Source organism: Melospiza georgiana, chromosome 4 (assembly GCF_028018845.1).
Source record: "Melospiza georgiana isolate bMelGeo1 chromosome 4, bMelGeo1.pri, whole genome shotgun sequence".
NCBI lineage: Eukaryota > Metazoa > Chordata > Aves > Passeriformes > Passerellidae > Melospiza > Melospiza georgiana.
The window spans coordinates 73,331,225-73,354,869 of NC_080433.1; the positions used below are offsets into that span (position 1 = coordinate 73,331,225).

General features: G+C 37.4%; 1 protein-coding gene across 14 annotated transcripts in view; it reads left to right on the top strand.

Moving 5' to 3' along the window:
* The window catches only part of PLEKHA5 (pleckstrin homology domain containing A5), a 157,549-nt gene that overhangs the window by 129,511 nt on the left and 4,393 nt on the right, over positions 1-23,645 (top strand). For 3 of the 14 annotated variants that reach the window (XM_058023545.1, XM_058023554.1, XM_058023553.1), the window contains 15 exons: positions 646-726; positions 6,384-6,446; positions 7,018-7,098; positions 7,233-7,382; positions 8,782-8,883; positions 9,292-9,403; positions 9,638-9,684; positions 10,461-10,649; positions 11,164-11,281; positions 13,608-13,723; positions 15,755-15,964; positions 18,491-18,649; positions 19,905-20,026; positions 20,811-20,959; positions 22,067-22,171. In XM_058023545.1, coding sequence (XP_057879528.1) covers positions 646-726; positions 6,384-6,446; positions 7,018-7,098; positions 7,233-7,382; positions 8,782-8,883; positions 9,292-9,403; positions 9,638-9,684; positions 10,461-10,649; positions 11,164-11,281; positions 13,608-13,723; positions 15,755-15,964; positions 18,491-18,649; positions 19,905-20,026; positions 20,811-20,959; positions 22,067-22,161 — 1,794 coding nt within the window. In that variant the 3' untranslated portion in view covers positions 22,162-22,171. Of the gene's footprint in view, positions 1-577; positions 727-6,383; positions 6,447-7,017; positions 7,099-7,232; positions 7,383-8,781; positions 8,884-9,291; positions 9,404-9,637; positions 9,685-10,460; positions 10,650-11,163; positions 11,282-13,607; positions 13,724-15,754; positions 15,965-18,490; positions 18,650-19,904; positions 20,027-20,810; positions 20,960-22,066; positions 22,172-23,645 lie in introns of those variants that run through there. The other 11 variants (XM_058023547.1, XM_058023548.1, XM_058023551.1 and 8 more) reach the window with 7 other exon arrangements.

A 23,645-nucleotide genomic window follows, 5' to 3' on the forward strand; every position in this document is an offset into this window, starting at 1 on the left:
ACACTAAATGTATGCAATGTGTAATAAAGTGCCTGATTTTGACATTTGCATGCTTAGCAATAAATACTAATCATTATAGAAGATGTCTGACCAGTTCCAAAATAGTTTCACTCCTGTGTATGGGGGTGGATAAATGCAACAGGTAATGATTCAGAGCTCCAAAGGACATATATCAGTGCAGTATATAAAGGCATTTTGTGATACGTGAACATGAGTCTATTGACAGGCTGGGAATGCTTATATCTTTTTAATGTACACTGAGTTATTAAGTCTATAGTTTAAAAAGTTTTCTGATAAAGGTTTGTGTTCCTGCTGCAAAATCCAATAATCCTTTTCATTTCAATACCATGCAAAGCCAAACTTGTTTTAAGCTTTTTTATTTTTAAAAAGGGAGAGTGTTGGTGAACAAATATTACGTTGGTATTAAGCATTTACCTTACTTTTGATATATTTGTTTGATATTATTAAACTTTTCAGATGTTGGTATTACTGAATGATGGAATATATGAAAAGCATGGGTTAAAATGTAATCTACTGCATTATTAGAAAGAATTAAAGTAGAGGCTATATTTTACAGTGTCGTCTTTCAAATCTAGCCATGCTGTAAACTGATGTTTGCTGTATGCTCCTCCTGATTTGAAATAGATGAAAGAGAATGAACCTTTAATCACCATGGTTCACACTATGATTGAGAACTCGGCGCTAAGACCGCAACTGTACCATCAAGTAAGGTCTTGGAGAGTGAATGAAATTGCTTTATCATCTGCCAGAATTTTCCTTAGTGACAGTTTTGGTTGTCCCTCAGATTTATCCATGACATTGGTGTTTCTCTCCTTTGCTTTGGACACCCACAAGTCATCCATGCTTCCCGAAGCGCTGCAGTATCGTTGGCATGGCTTCCGCTGCCTTTTCGTTGTTTAATATTCAGTGTACACTTCTGAGTAACTCCTCTCTGTCTAGACTATTTAATTAGCTGGTGCTTTATGCAGGTGTCCAGTAAAATTCATGAAACTTCCAGTGAGCTTCCAACATTTGTCTTAGCATGATTCTCTGCAATTAGTGTTCAAAGGTGCTTCTTTCTTTTGACCACTACAAAAGCATGTGAGCGGTGTTTACCTGGTCATTTCTGGCAATTTTGTTTCGTTCTAGGAAGTGGATTTACAAGTTTTTTGTTTGCACCTACCAAGCCTTTAGCCACTGAAGAAAGAAAGGATCAAAATTACTTTGATCTGGGGCCTGTAAATCCAAAAGGCAGTGTCTGTTCATAAAGTCACAGCAGACTTTACTGTGCACACTTAGAGAGTATCTGGTGCTGGTTGGCAATGGTAAGATGGAAGAAGAATCAGAAATGTGAATGGAAATATTGTCTGGGAGTTGAGACCTGCACTAACTTATGAGCATGGCCAATCCCTCTCTGTTGGTGCTGGAGCTGAACTGAGCAGCCCCTGTCATGCCAGGGGGTGTTTGAGAAGTTTCTTGCCTCAACCACAGGGAAGGTGTTGTTCTCACAAGGGAATATCTGGCCAGTTCCCTTGCATTTACGTTTTTGCCCTTGTGAGCCAAAATTACATATAAAGGTTGCACAGTTTGAAGAAAAGGGGATGTTCTGCCATGTAAAACAGATGTTTATTACTTCCATGTTTCTAAAAAATGCTGCAGTTTAATCGAATATTTAATTTTTTTAAAAGTCAACTCCACATCGTAAGTTTGCTTCCGATCCAGAAATGTTGCCAAAAATAATCTCAGTTTTCCAAAGAAAGTTGGGATCTGAGTGACTGATTACATGACCATCCAATTTGTGTTCCTACATACAAAACAGGAGCTTTAACTTGGAACCTGGAGGGGAATTGGAATATTTGGAGGGGAATGAGAGAAGTAAGGTGCCCTGGAGCCCTAAATGAAATTTTGGGGGTTTGTTGTAATTTTGACTGTTAGAATTTTTTTAAAGCAAGTAAATTTTGTGTGATAGAGTATGTAAGATAAATCAGTGGGGGTATAATGAGCAGAGGTGTTGTAGACATGTCAGGGGAAACTAGCCCAAGCTTCTAATATTAAATAGACATATTTTATATAGTTGTGCCTGGGCTAATCTGCTCCTGCCTTTGGGGATACCAATAAATTCCCCAGTGCTGCCCTGGCCAAGCTCTGCTGCCAGCTGCAGTGTCTGCCTTCACCTTGCAGGCACGTTTGACTGAATAAACACCTTTTTTGGCATTCTTGTCAGAGAAGCAGTGACTCTAACAGGTCCTGAGGACTGAATAACCTGTTGCCTCTGGAGATGTGGTCTCTTCAGGGCAGAGGGTTTGTGACATGCTGAAGGCTTCTGCAGAAGCTGCCTTAGCTGAGGAGTCACAACATCTTCTGCTTCCGTGGATAAAGTTTTCCTGTGTGAGATGTTTCATTAACTGACTTTCTGGAGAGGCTAAAAATACACTCCAAATTTCACTGTCTAAATAGTCTTCTAAACTTTTGTAATGCAAAATCAACCCATTTAAAATTCTGGCAACTTTATTTAAAGTCTAAACAACATATAATTTCTTATTCAAATGAAATAAATTTGTTTAACAATCATCTTTGCTGCTGCAGTTTTAAAGCCATATAAATAATTGGGAGAAGCCTCTGTGCAAGTGAGTGAAACTTGTTTTGTTGTCAGGATGCTAAAATAGTTTGTGATGACTGCAGCCATTCCTGTGGATAAAGGAAAGGATCTTTCTCAGCTTCAGTTTATTCAGAGCTCATTTAGAGTTAAGCAAAGGAAAGCAAGAAAAGTTTGTATTTAATTTGTCTTGCTTCCTTTTTGTAATGATTAATGGTTCTTTAGTAAAGCAGCAAGAACCTCTACTATTTCAAATGTGTTATTTATAAGGCACTTTTGCTTGTGATTTGTTACATCTTCAGAGTTATTTAAATCACTTGACTTACATCAGTCTGCTCTGCAGACTGTGCTATAAATTCACAAGTACAGGCCATGGAAATTATTCCATATGTACAGACAAGAAAAAAGTTTTTTATAGACTAGACCCATTTCTCCCTTGGTTTAGGGTCTTTTGCTTCTTTCTAATACTAGATGAGGAATGTTAGTCTTGTTCTCCAATCTTTTTCTCTAAAGCAGTACAGGCTGACTTTAAAAAGCAAAGTTTTCTTCAATTCCTCTTATATGTCTGAGTTCCCTTTAGGAAGAAAAATGAAAATCTGAGCACAACAAGCTAACGTCCAGATCTTGCCATGGAGAATTGTTCTTAATAGATTAAAAATACTGAAAAATAGCCCTTTAAGTTTTTTGTTCCTGTAAGGATAGGGAGGTTTTGCTTATGGCTTGTTATTATTGTTATAGGAGCTGCATATATTTAAATTGTTATGCATGTTAGATTTTGAGGTGTTTCAGGTTGTGTTATGAACACAAGGTGATGTTGTTTGAGGTAAAAATCTTGTCTTTTCAATTTGTATTTGAAGTGTTTGGTGTCACAGAATTCAAAATTAGAGGGGAACCTTGCTTAATGGGGCTAAATGCCCATGTGCCCAGCTTCCTGACAGCAAGAAGTATTCTAAAAAGCAAGAAGTAAACAAAAGAGCCTTTTGCAAGTCTTGATTTTAATCTTGTGCTCAACAACAAAATGTCCTAGGTTGTCTTAATTTCCTACGTGCAGCATCCTGCAGAGGTACATATCATGCTTTTGGGGTGTGAAATATCTTCCAAGATATTCATGGAATCAAAACAGTAGGTGGAATCCAGAAGTAGCTTACAAAGTAATGAAATAATGCTGTCACTTCAATGTTTTTAATATCAACTACTTAAATAGTTCAACCTCTTGTGTCCCAGGGTGTCCAGCACAGGGCATCTCTCCCTTTCTGTGAATCATCTGCTGCTGGTGTGTGACAGAGGTGGGGACTGTACAGATAGTGACAAGTGATTCCTAAGCTAAGAGGGAGGTTCAGTCAAGGTCATTTTGCTTTTTCACACTCAGGATAACACATCTGGCCAAACTGTGGTTGTGCAGCTTGTCTTTGAAAAATGCTGAGTTCTGTTTGTGGCTCTCAGGGTGCTGCTCCCTCAGGACTGGGAGGTTTTTGGTGTTAAGAGGAATGGATTTGGTGTGTTTGAACAGGCAGAGGGAGGCCAGCAGCAGCTCCTGTCCCGGCTTCAGTAGATGGCACTCTTGCTCTGGAGTTCTGCCCTGGCAGAGCCTCTGCAGGAGCCACTTGGCGCGAAGGACATTTTGATAACTTGGTCACTGGAGCTCTGCTAATGCGTTTTCCAGGGTTCTGAGGCTGTTGTTTTCCAGGGTTCTGAGGCTGTTGTTTTCCAGGGTTCTGAGGCTGTTGTTTTCCAGGCTTCTGAGGCTGTTGCCCTTGCCTGAGGTGTGTAGTTGTGTTTTGCCTGCCACATCTCCCCCATCCCTCCAGCAGGACATGATTGCATCCCACACCTCTCACGTTCACTGATGGGCTGGGAGAGTTGGAGCTGTTTTTGTCCGGGATGGATTCAGTTATTCGGAGTATTTGGGGCGTTTTTGTGCTAATCCTGGGCAAAATGTTGCAGCGGAAATGTCAGGACAAGGTGGCTCCCAGCAGTGCCTGTTGTGTGGAGCTGGTGCTGCTGACCGAAGCAAGAAGTCGGTAGCGGTTTGAAAAGTGTCATAGGATTTTAATAAGAAGAATTAGCACGGCTATAGTGTTCTTTGAAAAACTGTTTTCCTTGTCTGAATACTTAAAATGTATTCCCTTCAGGAGGTAGAGAGGGGTAGGGACGCTGAATTGGCAAACCGTTTTAAACTCGGCTATAATTGAGGTTGAAATGACAAAAAAATAAATGTCTCTCTTTTTAAAAAGTATGGAAAATACTGGCTTGAAAAAGCAATATATTTTTCCAGCCAAGCCACATAAAACGCTGAGCAGTGACTTGGAAAGGTGTATTTATCTAATATGGGATAATCTTTCTTCTGTAAAATCTTCCTGTTGTGAAATATAACTAGGTTTCCTCTGTAAGTTAAATACATTTGGCCATGTTTATGAGTTTTATTTAAATATTTCCATTCCTCATTTTTCTCTCATTGTGATAAAATCAACAGTAAAACAACACAACTCTACAATAGTGGGAGTTTAAACAGCTATCTTAATTTGTGTGACATTCATGAGGTGCAAAAGTGCTGTGGCTTTTTTCATGTTCCAACATTCATTTTCATGAAGTGTCCATTTCAAAGAAAGTTATTCTGTGTTTTTAATACACTATTCATACTTCTGAATTGTCACCAGGTACATTTGCATGAGGTATGTGGACATAATATCGTGAAATAAAACACTTGTGTGTTGAAGGTTTATTTTATGTTTGGAATGCTTGTCTCATGAACCCTTCCCTAGTCCTTTTATTTATAAGTGTCCCTTAACATGGACTTGTGTCGCAGTAGTCTTCCTTGTACTATTAAGTCACTATTAAGAATTACCTAATTCTGACAGACACATGGAAGGAAAGAATCTCTGTTGGGACTCTATATACCTAATGGTTTTTAATTAAATAGAATATGAAGGTTGATAGTGTTATGTTCTTACTTGCTGTATAGGCTATTAAATAGTTACTCTATGTGAGAGTTCACTCTGAAATGGGCAGCTGCCTTTTTCCTTGTAAAATATTTAAAAATCTTGTTCCTAGTCAGTAACAGATTGAAAAAGTTAAGAACTTTATGTGAGGAGCTGTATCAAAGTAGTTCGAGATACTGTGCATCCTTCTAGCACAATGCGACAACTTTGCCTAGGTCCAAAGATAAAATAGAAGAGCTTCTATTTGTGGCATTTCTGGTGATGCTCTGCTGGAGGAGAGGAAATCCTAGGAAAAGTAGGAAATCCATATGAAAAATCCGTATGAAAACTGATGGCACTTATTGGACATATCTCTAACAAAATATTTACAACAAAATATGTTGTAAACATGGGTTGTTCTGCTCTGGTTTTGGCTTCACCTCAGATCACCCTGCTTGTGAAACACCTGACCTTAGTGGGCCTAGAATGGATAATTCAGAGTAGAATGAGCCCCTCTGTTTAGAATTCATATGACAAAACTTAGGCACAATGATGCATTATTATTTAGATGTATTCTGGCAATTTCGTCTTCCTCCATAATCCATGTTTGATTGAGTTGTACGTCTTTGAAACTGCAGTTTGCATTAGAAACAGCCTGTTAATTTACTGCAGCTCTGCTGACAGTCTGCTTGACATTCCATTTAGTTACCCTCATTAATGTATATTGGCTAAATATGTATTGTTCAGTGTGGCAGGTTTAGCTTTCAAGCAAAAGCTGATTTCTGTGTTAAAACTCCTAAGCTGAACATTAGTTTTCATTTTCACAGTCCAACTAAGTTGTTTTATGGCAATATTATTCTTCCTTATAGTTAACACAAGAAGAATGTAGGGGTACACTATACAAATATAGAACTGAAGAGCTGGACATTGATGTAAGTCATTTGTATTCCTTCTTCCTTGTAAATGTTGGTATTTGTCTCTTGATAATAATTTTCCTCTTGACTTTTGGGTTTGAAACTCCACATGATTGCCAGCAGAAAATGCATCATGATATAGAGGGAAATGTCTCTGTAATAAGCTTCTAACTTGCAGGAAATACTACATTTTAGGCTGAAATTTTAACTATTTGATACAGTCAGCTGAGAAACCATGGGACAGAGTGTGAGGCTGTGAATGTATAAAATATTTGTAATTTTGTAATACTAAGCAATATGTAGATTAAAATAGAATCTAATACCTGTTATAAAGTTGTAAAGATTTAGCTGTAGAATCATAAATTATGTTTTGAGCCATGCTGCTTCAAGCTATAATAGCACTTCATATTTTCTTGGGAGGGTTTCTTAAATAATTTGAAAATGCAAGACTGATGCTTACATAATTTAGAATTCTTAATTTAATAGTATTTTCTGTAGGTTTGTGTAATGATTTGATCAAGTTAGATTTTGATTACTGAGGATGCAAATAGAAAAATGCTAATTGTGATAATTTTCTGTTCCACCCTAGGCTAAGCTTAGCCGTTTATGTGAACAGGACAAAGTTGTGCAAGCACTGGAGGAGAAGCTTCAACAGCTACACAAGGAGAAAGTAGGACAATTGTATTTATTACCTAAAGTGGATGTTATTTTACATGCTTATTATCAGAACACTGATAGCTGAAATAAAAGGAAAATCAGCCCAATGATGCAGCGCATTAAAAATAATTCTTTTTATTACAATAGTACACGCTTGAGCAAGCTTTGCTCTCAGCAAGTCAGGAGATAGAGATGAATGCAGATAACCCAGCAGCCATACAGAACGTGGTCCTGCAGAGGGATGATTTGCAGAATGGACTGCTCAGCACCTGTCGGGAGGTGTCCCGAGCCACTGCAGTAAGTACCACCTTCTTTCCACCAAAACCTCATCAACTGTAAAATTATTGTGTTCCTATTCCTAATTGCATTGGTTTTTTTCACTGCATCCCAGCAAAAACTCTGTTGTTTTTACTTGCTTGTGTTGCTGTCAAAGGTGAATGGAAAATTTTCTCACTGCATTCATCAAGTGAAATAATCCATGATTATTTCATTGCAGTGAAAGGTGATTCATCATCATTATCTTTCTCTAATTTTTTTTTTTTGACCAGGAATGGGTGTATACTGTCTTAATTGGTGTGGTAATTATCTTTGAAATATGAGAAATTGATAACAGAAGATAACAATTTCTTTGTTATCAAGAAATTGATAGCAGAAATTGATAACAGAAAATGCAAATAAACTATTTCATGTGATGGCAAAATAGTGTTGAGCACAAACTGTATTCCACTTATTTTAAACAAAGGCAGCTGCAGGACTGCCATAGTCTCTCTCTAATATTGGGGCATTGCATTTAAAAGATCTTTCAAATTATGCAGTTCCAAAAGTTTTTGTGTTTTTTTTTTTTTTAAAGGGATAGGGAGGAAATTGCTGTGTACTGTCCTTTTCTACTTTGTGATGACAATGAATCATTTTTGCCTACTTAGAGCTATTTCCAAAAAGGTGTCAGATTCCAGGGGGTAGCTGTGGTAAAACCAGACAGGATGTCAGCCCTGAAATCCTGGTTGTAGTCTGAGTGTTGGACGTCTTGTAGCAGGAATTGGTTGGACACAGCAAAGGGAACAAGGGGAAAGGAAATCCTCCAGACACACTTTCCCTCATTAACTTTCCAATTTATTCTAAATGAGTAAATTGCTTGATCTAGGCTGCAGAAGTGAGACTGTGGGGCTGACCTCAAAGAAGAATAATTTTTTTCCCACCTTTTCCTTGTGGTGTTTGCAGCTGCACATGAGTAGAGCAGTGTTGTGTTGGCAGCTGGATGAGTTGCATTTCCCCTGCATAATGCTCTGCCTGTGCACACACATGCTGTGCTCTCACACATGTGTATTCTGGGTGATAAAAGAGACAAATTTGCATCCATTTTTGTGGCTTTTCTGCCTCGCTGGAAAGACAGCTTAAGATCCACATGCCTGCTGACTATAAAGGCATTTTCTGAAGAATTTGCCCACGCCTGTCTTCTTTGTTAGTGCTGTTTGTTTGAATTTTCAAAATGCTGTTTGTTTGAATTTCATTCAGTATCATTAGAAAATCAAAAAGCTGTTTAAACATTGCATTCTCTACATTATGTATCTGTTTATTTATTGCTGGTGTCTATTTATGTGTTACTTCCTGAAGTTTCATGCCACTGGAAAAAGAAAAAAAAAACTTTTTTTTTAAATTGAACTGTATCCCTAATTCTTTACATTTGTTAAATACTTAGGAACTGGAAAGAGCTTGGAGAGAATATGATAAATTGGAGTATGATGTAACTGTAACAAGGAACCACATGCAGGACCAGCTCGATCGGCTTGGAGAAATTCAGGTGTGCCAAAGATCTTAAAATAATGCACTCAGTTCACTTGGACTTTGTATGAATTTTAAAACTATACTAATGAAAAAGTGGGACAAATGCTGAAGTAACTTACAAACTTTTAATTTCTTTTTCTACCTTGTAAGTTCTGAAGAAATCTTCAGGCTTTCCTCTTTTTTTTCCATATGATAACACTGATATTCCTTTGTCTGGGAGCTTTCTTTTTTTGTTTCAGTGAGCAGACATTTTTGTTTGGCGGTTGCTCCAAAAGTTGAAGTTATTTTCATTATCTTTACCAAATAAAAAAAAAAGAAAGAAAGAAAGAAAAATCACTGTTATAGAAGCATTATATCCTAGATTAAATGATACATTTTTAAGTTTGTTATTTAGTGGCCATATTTGCTGTTTATTTGCTGGCAGACTGAATCAGCAGGGATACAGCGTGCTCAGATTCAGAAGGAGCTCTGGAGAATTCAGGATGTCATGGAGGGTTTACTTAAACATAAACAGCAAAGAAGCTCTTCTGAGGCAGGTGAGCCATATGGAATGATAGTGGATCATACAAATATTTTAAATAAAAGCTCCATCATTGCTTTTGTATGTTTGCAAAAATGACACCATGACTAAGAAGAGAACAAAGTAAATACTACTTTAAATTGGTGCTTGGTGTATTTGGTTGATAGCAACAGGTTAGAGTTCATATTTTTAAAGCTGTTTATTGAAAACCATTTTTCTCTTTTTTTCCCCCGCACCTTCCCCCAAACAGGCATCATGGTATCAAGGACATTTTCTTCTATTAAATATAAAAATGAGGTATGGTTTTAGCATATTTACTATTTTAGCATTATGGAAGTTGTAACATGGCTATGATAAAAACAAGTGTTATTGTGAATATTTTAAGGATGTCTGAAGGATGTATTCAGTGTGTTTCTGTAAAAACACCATATTATGAACTAGTTTTAAAGACTGATAGCTCCTCTAGTAATTCTAACACTCATTTGTACTGTGTCTCTGTATTCTCACTGGTATGTTTCTCTTTTCCATTTCTTACCTTTTCCTCTCCCTAGGCTCTTAACATAGAAATATGAACCCTGATTTATGTTTTCTACCCACCACACTTTTCATGGGAAGAAACACATTGCTTTATATGTTTATTCAGATATTGAGCCTGGTTCTCAGATGGCCAGAGCACCCACAAGAAGAGCTGAGACTGTGGGAGCTCCCAAATGTTCAATTCCTCTGAAAATCTGGCTGGAAATTACAGTTTTAAAGGGACATTGTCATGGTTATCTAAAGTGTGTGCAATATCCATCTGGCTTACAGAACTTTCTAAAAGTCTCATTTATGTAAAATCTTTCAAAATATAATGGATTTAATTTTTAAAAGTGTGATTTAGAGAGTTTGTACCTGTCCAACAGAAAGCACAGGTGCTAGATTTATTTTTTTCCTTCTTGTTAAATGTGACATTGTCCCTTTAACTGCAAAATCTATAGCTGCTGTAGCCATGGTAATATATTTTTCTTTTTAAGTTATAAATAACTGTACCAGGTGCTCATGTCTAAATAAGGTGACTATTCTACAATCTTTAGGAAGAGGAAGTAGTCCCACCTCGTCCTCCACTCCCTCGGTCCTATGACTTTACAGAGCATCCTCCCATAATCCCCCCTCTGCCCAGTGATAGCAGCTCCTTGCTCTGTTATAGCAGGGGCCCAGTACATCTGACAGAAGAAAAGAAGATGTACCAAGTTCAAGGATATCAGAGAAATGGATCTTACTGTGTAAGTGGCTCAAGCTGCCACGTTGTTCTTGAAGCATCCTCCCTCCTTTGCACAGCCGCCGTTTTTGTTTACTCATCTGGCTACTTCTGTGTTATGGTTTCACTTTTATTTGGTTTTGTTTAGAGCTGCATCATTTGCTCTTCACATTCTCCTGTCATCTGTTCTGTACATATATAAAATGTCTTAAGACTTAAATGTCATAAATTTGGATTCTCCTGACTAGTTCTTTAAAAAACTCTGGGCTCAGCTTTTGAAGCTTGTACCAGTTTGCTTCCAGAAGATCATTAAAAAAAAAACCACAACTCTGCCTTTTTATGGCAATTTTTTCTGATTGTCTGCAAATGTTGTTACTCAAATTAACTACCAGAAAACACTTCTGCCATACCACTTGAAGGATGGAACACTGTCTTCAAGTGAGAGCAGAGTTATCACAGAATAATTGGTTTGAGTCTTAAGACATAAATACTTGCAGCAAAGTGCCTGTTTATTTACCTCATGCCTTGCTGTTCCTCAGGGTCCTGATTATAGGCTTTATAAGAGTGAACCTGAGCTAACTACAGTAGCAGAAGTGGATGAGTCTAATGGTGAAGAAAAAACAGAACCGGTTTCAGAATCAGAATCTTCTACTAAAGGTTTGTCCCCAGGCACGGTGTTTGCAACCTTTCAGCTTTCTCACAAGGAGTGCAGAGCTCAGCTCAGTGTTGTAGGAGCTGCCTCAAGGTTTGTGCCTTTGCAGCCTGTCCATTTCTCAGTTTGATGGAACAGCTTCCACAATAAAATAATGATTTAATTATATGACGAGAGAAATTTCAGTCAATTACACCGCAGAAAAATCAAACATTACACTCACCAACAAGCCTGAAATCCTTATTGACACCATGTCTAATCACATCACTCACATTCCCCACACGCCATTCCCTTGAACAATTACCCATTTTATGTTCTTGCCCTTGAACAATTACTGAGTTTTTGAATCAAGCTCCCGATGTTATGTCGCTGGAACGTCCAAAAAGGCAGCACCACAGAATTTTCGGGCTCTCATAAGGCAGGGAAACAATGTCTTTTTCTTTTTTTTAATCTTGTAATTGTTGAATTGCCTTCTGTCCCCTGATATAATAGGAATAATGATCATGACCTTGGAGTGTACAGACAATAAAGGTCTTGGCAATTGCTAAATGCTTTAGATTCTTCTCTTCATCTAGCTCCCATGAAAGCTACTAATTGCTTGGTAGAGTCTTTTACCAGGAAGTGCTTCTCAATTCTGTTTGTTAAAACATACAGAATAGTTTGTTAAAGGTGACTTCAGGAAAAAGCTCAGCTTTAGCACCTCCCAAAAACCATATTCAGAGCTTTGAGGAAAACTACCTAAACTTAGCTATTTTTTTTACCCTAAGCATTGATGTTGCCAGTGGCAGCAGGATCACTGCCTTCTCTTCTGGTGCTTTGACATTACAGAGCAGGCTGATGCAATGGTAGCAGAATTTTACCAAGAATTATGCTTTTGCAAAGATATTGTTTCCATCAGAATGGTCATAGAGGTTTTTAAAACTGAGGTTAGCATACAATTTGGGTATAAACTATGTGAATGGCCCTGTGATATAATTAAGCTTGCACTTACCACACAATTTGTCAATTCAGACTCTCTGGGGTATTTGCTGAGATAAGATACAATGTTAAGGCACATAATTAAAACCCTGTTAACTTGGTGGCAGAAAATGGAATATTTATCCTGAGATTTGCTAATCATCAATGACCTAAATTGAGAAACTTGTCTTTCTGACAACATGCCTAGGGTTTCATTGACCTGTGATGTTTCTGATTATTCACAGTAATTTATGTCAAAAGGTGAAGTAATGATAAAGACAAAATGAGAAAATCTACACTGACTGTGTAAAGAAACCCAACACTTTTTAAGCACCTGTAGTCTGCTTTCTGTCTCAGAGACAGAAATTATTTTATTCTGTCCATTTGTAGAAGAACAGTCCTCAGTGAGGGAAAGCAGTAGTGCAAATTCCTCTTAAGATTAATAATGTTTAGAGGTGTGGAACAGAATAGCTGCAGTGGTAGCAAGCAGTGAGAGGCTCTGTATATTCTGAAACTCCCTCCAGTGTGTGGTTTACCTTAGCTGTGTTTTATCATGTGAGCAGATGAATTTTCTAACAGACATCTCTTGTTCTGGGCATTCACTCACAATAACAATCCCTGTGCAGTAGGAAAATGTAACCATTGCTGATTGTTTCAGTTCTGTTTTAGTGTGTAATCCATGACAGGAAACATTTTTATGTCATTCTGTCTTAAGTTTTTAAGCTGATGAGGGAAAAAACTTACAGGCAGCTCATCTCTGAGTTTTTTCTGCCTTACTGTTTTAAGAAGTTATACCTCAGTGATGGAAGTTTCTTATTGAGGGTGGTTCTAAAAATAAATATTTTCAGAGGAAATTTAAAAAGGTTTTTCTAGTGGTTGTGCACTGTGGTTAAAGTACTGAGCACTTCCCATGCCAGCCATTTCCCTCTCTTTTCAAACCTCAGCAATTAAAGGGAAATGGGAACCTGTCAAATACGAGAGCAGAGGAATATTTGGGACCTGTGTGGTACATAAAGGTGACACAAAAAGAAAATGGAATTCTGCTGTGGTTTATCCTTTTTTATGTCTGAAGGGCGTCCAAACTGCTGCTTTATAGCAGAACATCTCAGCTCCTGTTTCCACTCAGAGCTGAGCAGGCTCAGGGTGATTTCATTCACCCACAGACACCAGCATTGGTGTGTGCACACAAATGAAACCATCCAGGAGCTGCCTGGGCTTTCCATATCTGCACCCACCAAACCTCAGCACCACCCTCTGAATCTGCCTTTTGGACAAGGGTTCCCAGCGCTGACAATGTGTCTTTTCTAGAAAACCAGTCACCAGTTTTGGCAGTGTTTTGCACAGCACTCAGTTGGTTGCTTTGCTGTTTTGCAGGCTCACATTTCCCTGTGGGAGTTGTTCCACCCAGAACCAAATCCCCCACGCCAGAGTCCTCAACAATAGCATCCTATGTCACCTTGAGGAAGAACAAGAAGATAGATCTAAGAACGGTACTTCAAAATGATCTTTGAGTGTTGGTTGTGTTCATTTTTAAGTCTGGTAGTTACTTCAAAAGATTGAAGTTATTTTCATTGTCTTTACCAAACAAAAAGAAAGAAAGAAAGATAGATCACTGTTATAGAAGCATTTATATACTAGGTTAAATTATACATGTTTAAGTTTGGTAGTTACTCCAAAAGTTGAAGTTATTTTCAATATCTTTACAAAAAAAGAAAAAGAAAGAAAGAAAAATCACTGTTGTAGAAGCATTATATACTAGATTAAGCGCTATATACGTAATTAATTTTACTAGTTGGATTCTTTTGGGGTTTTTTTTCTATGGGTCAGGATTGGAATTGAAAGCACTGGAGATGGTATTTTGTGTTTGGACTCGGATGTTTATTACTTATCTATATTATAGTCTTACAAGCTGTTGTTCTACAGCATTTTACTAATAAGTTAGGAAATATCTCCTTATTTGTCTCTACCAAGTCTTTTAAAGAAAAGCTATTTAATTAAGAAATGACACTTAAATTTTTTTTACTTTTAACTCAATAACCAATCACTTGTATCCCACAATGCAGACTTTTCTGTCTAATTGCAAAATATCACTCAAACCCATAAAGAAAAAAGTGAAGGTGAAGAAAAAAACTAGCTACTACCTTAAAACTTCTACCTTAGCTTTATATATCTCATTATATTCTAAAACTTGAAACTCTAATTTTTCCACTATATGATACTACACACTTCTATTTAAACTACACGCTTATAATCTCAGTTCTATCATTCAATCTAAGATACTTGCTCTGCAACCTCAAGTCAAAGGTAGTGTTTTCTGAAAAGTCTATACCTAAAAGCACAAAAAGTCTAAAATTCTGAACATCCAAAATTCTAACAGAGAGTGCTGTAGAAGGAATAATAAAATGATAAATGATGTGCATGTTAAACTGCATGGAGACCCTCAAACTGGGCAAGAGCTGAGTGGGAAATGATAAATCTGCTGAAATTCAGGCTTGAGTTGAAAGCACATGAAGCATCTTTCAAACACTTGTATTTGACAATTTTAACAGCCCCTTTATAACAAACACAGGCTTTTATTTATTTCAGTTCTAAAACAATTTGGGAAATAGCTAAAGCAGCCAGAAAATAAGGATGTAGTCAGCAGTATGCAGGCAATGAGCCTGAAATTTAGATTGGACAGTTCTGTTGTCTCTGGGTTAAAGACCCACATGTACATGGACTTCATGCGAAAGAGAGGAAAACTTTTGCCATCATTACAGCACAAATAGTAGAGGAGAAGTTGTGAGAAGAAAGGAAGAGGAGAGAGAAACTCCCAGGATGTTGACTGGAGAAAGAATACCACTTTTCATAATCAAATCAGGTCCTGTAAGGGCACTGAATGCAGCTGATTAGCCTGAAGTCATTTTTTGTCTGTCACAAAAAGTACAAATCTGCCTGAAAACTAGTGAATTTCAAGAAAAGATTAGGTAAATGGGTGTTACTTTGGGAAAAATATAATGCTTAGAATTACAGATTGTTAAGTGGTAGTAAATTCACTTTATTTCAGCCTGCACTTGCAGTTAAATGATGCCCAACTGTAGTTTTTCTTGAAATAAAAAGGCAGAAATTACTATTAGATCAACTGGTATAAATGTCCTGGATCATTAAATTTCAATTATGTTTCTGTCTCAGTCAAATATCTCGTGTTTGCCAGTTTTATAATGTCTGGTAAATTGTTTCAGCTTGAAAGGGTGGCTCAGAGAGCATCTACCCATTCTCCTGATGTCTATAGTTGGTGATGGTGATGTTATAGTTCAGAAGAGCAAATTATTCCTTCCTTTTGTTTTGCATTTCAGTGTTCATTTATTGTTAATTGGTATTTGTAGTGGGTTTTTTTCACAAACATAGAAGGTCTTTATTTGCCCATTATTTTTCTGCCCTTTAGTAAATCATTAGGTGATCTCTTCTGGTAAGTTACAGTCTGAAATCTTAGTTTTTAGTGAAACGTATATATATAAATATTTTTTTTCCTTCCATTTAAGGAAAGACCAAGGAGTGCAGTGGAGCAGCTGTGCCTTGCAGAAGGCTCAAGGCCTCGAATGACTGTGGAGGAGCAGATGGAAAGAATAAAGAGGCACCAACAAGCTTGTCTGAGAGAGAAGAGGAAAGGACTCAACATTATTGGCGTTTCAGAGCAGTCTCCCTCCCAGAGCTTGTCCTATGTCAGGGATAATCCTCTCAAACTGGCACAGGTGGGTGATCTAAAGGTTTGATGTGCCCAGTTAAAAACTGGACACACCTAATTGCACCTAATGGTAGAAGCCACTTCTTTGCCTTTTTGGGAAGCAAACACCTCAGACACACATTGATTGTGGATCAAATCCTCATTTGATTGTGCACTGTGATGTTTGGGAACAGGGTGGGTGTTTTGGTCAAATTCAGCAAACAAGGTGAAATTGCAAGGTTTGGGACTGAAAGCAAGACCAGGGAGAAACCTGACTCTGTTGATGTTGAAATGAAGTCAATGCTGATTTTTCTACCTGTGATGTATTCAAGCATCTGCAGCATTTTTAGGTAGGAATGTATATTTATGTTCAGAGTACCTAAGTGGTGTTCTTCTGCTGTGGTGTTTGAGCCCATTAATGTATTAAAATAGAACTCACACTTTTATTTTCACCATTCTTAAACTTGGTTATTTGCCTAAAAAGTTTATTCATGGGTAAAAGATGGGGAGAGGGGAGGAAGATAGAATTGCTTGTCATCAACCAGGAAATATTATTCTGGATACATATCTAAAAAGCCCCCAAACAGTCAAAACCCAAAAAGCCAAACCAAACACAGATACAGGATAGCAGATGTTAGCCTACTATCTTCTAGATACTTAAATTTAGCTTTCTTTTCCAGTAGCTTAAAGGAGTTGATTTTTGGTTTCTTTGGGTTTTTAATCTTCTGGAATACTTTTTTCTTCAGACCACATTGTTTACTGGCTTCTTTTTTTTATTAGTATTATTTGCTTTTCTGCTGGTGCGGAAATGCCTTCTTTATTTGTGTGTTTTGTAGGCATTTAAACATCTGATCTTCCAAAAGCACGTTAAATATATTGCAGTGTCAGGAAATCAGGTATATCCAAAGATGTTTCAGCTTTGCATTTTGGGTTGGTTTTTTCACCTATCTGTCACAGAGCTATTCAAAAGTTACTTTTTCTTCAAGAACTTTGCATCCCCAGAAGACTCTGAATTCCATTTTAACCTTTGCAGTAGAGCATCTGTGTTTGGGTTGACATCAGGAATGCTACATGTGAAGGGAGTTCCTACAAATATTTCTGTGATTAACACTGCCTTTCTCTTGAAGAGGTCATGCCAAGCAGAGAGAGCTGTGCAGATGTTTCTTTCAGTAGTTTTTACTGAAAAGGAAAGGTTAAGCTTTGCCTCTTCCCTGTGGTGTGGTTCCAAACCTCAGGGTGAGGGAGCTGCAGTCCTGTGTGTCACACCTGGGCAGCAGAGTGGGGCCGGAATCCAGAGTAATTCTGTTCATTGCACCGTGTTCCTCAGTCTCCTCTGTGAAATCAGGCCTCTGTGGATGATAATAAATTTATAGAGTAAGTGAGAAGATCTATGAATTGAATATTTATCTAACAGTCCACATTACAAAGTCACTTTTTCTACAATAACTTTAATTCTTCCAGAATGCTATTTGGCTAAAAGCCCCAGGATGAGGTATTATGCTGAGTAATAGCTTTTATTTCTAAAAGCATAGTTTTTATGTCTATTGATTTTTAGAAAAATGGTGCAATGGCATTAACTGCTGGAAGTCTCTTTGACTGTGGTTTGGTTATTTAAGAATTGGAGGGGGAAGAGGATTTTATTAATGGCCTGCTGTGTAATTTTGAAGTGATTACCATAATCCAAAAGGAAGTTGCTTCACAACTGCTGTTGGGACGAGCAGATGATAAGGGGAGCATACTTTAATTCAGGAGAGCAGAGACTGATTTACGAACTGACTTAGGTGGAATTTCCCCTTAATAGGGTGCATGTGTTAGATCACAGGAGTTCAGCCTCGAGATTTACTGCTTCCATGGCTCCTATTTTTCCTCAGCTCCAGTTCTCAGATGAGCCTGCCTTCAGCTCTGCCAGTATCATGGTCACAGTTCACAATCTTGAGTCACCCCTACCGTCCTTCCTCAAAATTTCTATATCAACTTATATATATATCATCTCTGCGCCATGGATTAATTTTTTCTTTAAGAAATAATTAATACTCTCTGCCATTATCAGATACTGTGTTGTCCTTTATTAAATCAGTTCACACCACAGGCTTGGAGGATACCCAAGATAATTGGAGCAAGTGCATGCAGGTGCACTGAGAATTTTGTGCTGAAAGCAGATTTTTATCGATTTTTGTTCTTAAACCAGAAAAAGCTATTTTATAAAAAGAGCAGCACTTATGAATGCAAGTAAGAATGCTGCTGAGCTGATTTGTGTCTAAGCTAATTATGAATGAAATTTAGAAGATCAGGGTGACATTGAAATGCTGGAAAGGAAGATGGGGCAGAAAGTACAATAATCTTGCAGACAAAGAAATGTTAGGCTGAACTGTTTTGAAAGGTACAAAAATGAGAAAATTCCAAGTCCCTAATGATTTCCATTTTCTTTATTACAATCTATGCTTAAGGTTTTCCAAGTTTGTTTTTTTTTTTTAATCAGTCAGATGGCAGCAGAAGGCTCAGAACTGTGATAACTTCTGTAACAGTATGTCCATGTACCAATTTTATTCCTCAGAATCGGAGAAAGGATGATACAGTGTCTGGCAACATGAAGGAGTTCGAGAGCACCAGCAGAGAAAATAATTTGAAACAAAATAATGGAAGTCCTGGAGAAGAAATAGCACAATTCAAAAACGATGGAGATGCAGAACATAATTCAAGTTTTACTAAAGAGGTACAGAACTATTCCTTATTAAACTGTTCAATAACATAATTCAAGTTTTGCTAAAGAGGGACAGAGCTATTCCTTATTGAACTGTTCATCAGCTGATCTTGCAGTAACAAACTATTTTGACACACATACTAGAGGATGGGAAAGTTAGCCATTTCCCTTTGCTTGGAAGATAAAGACTTCCTATTGAAAATACAATATTCTCTAGAGAATCACAAAATTCAATGGGATCTGTCTATAGCTGAGACATGGAATTTTCTTGTATGTGGTCTTTAAATAATAACAATCATTGACATATTCATTGCTTAGGCTACCCCAGTGGAGTTTTTGACAGCCATTTAATGTCCTTGAATTTTTGTTTGGATGGCTATAATGCATCAAATGGTTTATAGAAAGCAGAATAAAGCTGACACAACAAATTACACATGGAACTAGGCAGTACCTGTACTTAGAGATATTTTTCACTGCTTTGATTTCTGCCCTGAAATAGTTTGAAACACACTTGGCAGGGAATTACCTTGGTGTCTCTGGTGCTAAAGTTCCCTTAAGACTCAGCAAAACCAGACTGACTGTGAAGAATGGATTACTAGAGTTGCTTCTACATAATCATATCCTGTTTATAGTTTAATATTTTTTAAAGTGTTGTGTACAGATTTTTTCTTCTTCTATACCCATATTCCTCAGTTAATGGTTTATTTAATTTAATCATTCTTTTGTTTTCTTGTTTTATATTTAATTTTTATATATATATCTGATGGAGAATGGTATAAAATCAAATAACTATTTTCTATTGTTATCCATTGGAAAAACTTCCTTACTGAGAGACTTGCTTTGTTAAATATGCAAATATTTCAAAAGGAAAATTATGTAATACACTCAAATTGTTGATATGTAATCAGACCTTAAGGGCAGCATTCAGTCTTATCAACAAAATATTGCAGCATCTGGGATTTTTGTTGGCATCATGAGGAGAGGGATAGCATGGAAAAACAGGCAGGCTGCAATCCAAAGAGCTCAGAGGAGTTCTGGAAGTTATTAAGGCAAACCCTGCCCCTGGCCTCTGGTAGAAGTTTTAGGATAACTCTATTAACCTGCATGGTATTGATAAAAATTTCTTAAGTTATGTAATTCTGAGTTACTAAGTATACATGATGGCAAAATTTGTCTGTTAATAAAACTGTTTCCTGGTACTGTATTTCTTACCTGCCACTTAGTGTGTGTTACAGCTTTTTGTTTCATGATTTCAATTTTTTTATAGCTGTCAAAAACTGATGATCTTTTATCAGATGCACATGTTGTATCTGACTCAAAAGAAGGGAGAAATGAAGAGAAAGCAGAAAAGAAAAATAAATTGGAAGAAACACATGATGGTGATATAAGGTAAAAATCAAACAAGATGTTCAGAGGCTATTTTAAACTTGCATGCTGTATTTATTAGCTGAATGGACCAAGCAATTGCCATAAATACTGAAAAAGTTTATTTCTGTGGTTTTGAGAGGTATATATAGGGAAATCTAGTGAGAGGCTTGACTGCTGCAGGGGTTCAGTCAGAGTTGATGACTTGGAGGGTGAAGCAATGTTTGTTTTCAAGTGTTGTCCCAGTTATAACCAGCATGCATTCATAATCCTTGTCTTGGCCTCCAAAATGTGTTTAATAATGTCAATTCTGGCCTTGTATCAATTTATTATGAGCCATGCTTCCATAGCATGCTCTTTAGTGCTGATTAATTTAGGAGCAAACTAAACATCTTATTCTACATCTCCTGCTTCATTTTTTCCCCTCAGTGCTTTGCAGGGTTGCAGAATTAGAAGAATATTATGTCTTGGATATTTCTCTCTCACAATTGCTGGCTTTGGTGTAAGTTGCACTGCAGGTCCTAAGTGAGTTCTCACCTTAGGTCATGACTTTGTCACAGGGCCCTGCAGCAGTAGGAAACTGCAGGAGTGCAGAAAGGAAAGGAATTAAATCCCAGGTGCTTTTTTAAAAGTGTAACTACACAAAGTTAGAAGGATTTCAAAATGCCTGCTTAATTTATGCTACCCAGACTTGCAAGTTGCAGCTTTTTTTCTGTTAACAGGAGAAAATTAAATTATAGCTCCTGTACTTAGTGGTTAACACCTGAAATTAAGTTAGAGCAGGTTCTAAATGCTGTGCTTTTTTAAGCAGCTTGCAGAGTGTCACCACAGTTGCAAACCACAAACCCAAAAGCAGCTCAGAAGAAAGTGAAATACTCAGTGTTCAAGAACAAGAAGGGATTGTGTCTTCATTTGAATTAGCAGCACAGTCTTCAAAAGGAAATCAGGCAGCAGCAGGTATGGAAAAGAGTTTGGGTGAAGCACAGCTTATCCAGTACATGTGTAAAACTTCATTTCATTTTCATTGTGTCTTTTGATGCTCTGAAACCCTTGTGAATTGAAAATGCTGAGCTAGTCTACATGTGAAGTGTGTACAGTTTTATAATGCACAGAAAAATAGTTTCCCAGTGGACAGCTACAGAAACTTCATTTTCCTGAGGTTTTAATATAGCTTTTATAGTTGCTAATTCAGGGATTTAAATAACTGTTGCCAGAAACTGAGTCATGCTGTAGTTGTTGGTTGGAGCAAATCTTTCCTTTTTTATCTCAGTCCTGGATATGTGTAGACTTTTTACCATTGCTCCCTGCTGCTGAGTGACCTTAGATACGCCCAAAATTGTGGAATTATTGAGAGTTTCCAATGTTTTAAACTAGCAAGTAAAAGACTGCAGTTTGGCCATGTTTTGAGTAAGAAAGATGAAAAAAACAGAAAACAGCACCTGACTGGTGGTGGACTATTCTGCAAGAAGAGAAGAGTGGAATAAAGCAAAACTGTGTGCAAAGAAGGAAAAAAAGTTTGGAATGAGTAGGGAAGGAGGAAGGGAGAAGATAGAATTCAAGACATTACTTGCTGATGGGAATGGTTAAGAAAGCCAAATGGTTCAACTTATGGAAATAAAAGGTGATCTGGACCTTTGTAGTGCAGTCAGCAGTCCTTTCTGTGACTTGATAATCAAAACCAGAACTTGTCTGTGCATTTTGCACTGCTCAGCAGAATGAGAAGTTTTAGTTCATCTGAGCTGGGATATGAAGTTGGGTCTGGGCCTATCCCAACCACTTAAATTTCACTTTTTTTCCCCCTCTCTTTCTTGGCAACATAAAACATTAGCATTCCTGTGTTTGCTGTTCTGCTAGTTATTTCTAAGCCTGATTAAGGATCAGATCAGCTGTGCTGTCCCTTGAAGCTGTGCTTTTTGTGCTGACCAGATTTTAAGCCTTTACCTTGTGTAGCTTTCATTTATTTCTTATATTTGCTGTGGCTTGAAATGGTGCTTTTTTTCAAGCTGATCTTTATTATGGCTTCTGTAACTTGGACTCTTCTTTCTTTTGCTGTATGACTGGCAGTGAAAAGTTTGCCCTCCTCACCAGAATCGTCCTTGTCACCAGCTCCATCCACACAGACCCAGCTGACAGAGGGATCCCATTTCATGTGTGTATAGTTACAGACAAGTAGGTGCTTGCTTTCCCACCTCTCCTCTTCCTGATATTCTTCCAGGTTAATTGTGTGCTGGTATTTTTGGGAGAAACATCTGATATTCAGCAAGACAGGGTTACCTGCAGTATTGAGTATAAATGAGCCAGAAAACAAATAAATTTGTGTATTGATTTGCTTGCAAGGAGTGCATTCTCTGTCCAGCTACAAAGAGAAAGGGCTAATTGGTTTATCAGGTATGTTTTTCACAGCTGGCAGGGTAGATAGCCTGGGAAATAACAGCCTGAGCTGCTCCAAACCAGGGAGTTGAGGCATGAGCATCACTGCACAGGTGCACATGAGTCTTGATGCTTCAGCCATGGGCAAAATGGGCAACCAGAGCTCAGAGCTGGGGATGCCCAGGATGGAATGGGTAATGGCCTGAAGAATTCATGGCTTAAGACATAGAAACAACAATTATAAAACTTTATTTCCTTCTTTCTATAGAGAAAGCCCCACACAGCTGCTCTTTCCTGCCATAGTGGGTGATTGCTTCTAGGAATCAAGTTAGAAAGCATGAGTTAGGCTGGATCTACATTTTTCTACCTGTTCCTGCCATTTAATAAAGGGCAATGGAAATATAAAGTGTGTGTTTGGGCAAGTGTTTAACAAAATTAGTAGGATATCAGTGTCAATGCTTCAGCACTTTACCAGCATTTAAATCAATCCACATTTCTTTGTTGTCAGGAAGTGTTTGTTTAAATGAGCATTCTGCTAAAATAATGAGCTTTGCTTCAATGGCAATGATAAATGTAATTTAAGAAAGCTTTAAAATCAAGAACAATTTAAAATTGAGACATCTTCAGTCATTTAGCATGAGGAGATCTGAAAATGTGGGTTTTTTTAATTTCCTGTCTCAGTCTCAATTGGCAAGGTTTCATTTTAGCAAAATTAGACTTATTAGTCATCACAGAGACCTTTCTAATACGAACTAAGGGCAAGAAACTATTTATACTCCTTCAAAAAAAAAAAAAAGGAATATTATTAAAATATTTTCTGCTTTTGAGAAAGTGGAAAATGCCATTTTCACATTCTGTCCTGACACTGCTCCTGCCTTCCTGATGGATGTAGTCTACCATGATTAGATTTAGCTTGAATTTTTGTACTGTAATTTAAAATGTTGATTGCAGAACTATTGAAAAAAAAAGAGTGGGACTTTTCTTCTGGAAATACTGAATTGTGTTAATGCTTTTCATGTTCACTGTATAAATATATATTTATATATATATGTAAATTATATATTTATAAATGTATATAAATATACTGTATAAATATACACACATTTGTCATGCATCTCCTTTTTAAATATCACAAACATTCCCCCCATCCAGCTGAGTTTTGGGTCAGTAATGAAAGTGAAACTGCACTGCTGGATTCTGTCTGTAGGCACAGGGCACCTGTCGGGAAGGGGGAGCAACCAGAAATCTGTCACCAATTGCATTAAGCTACTCT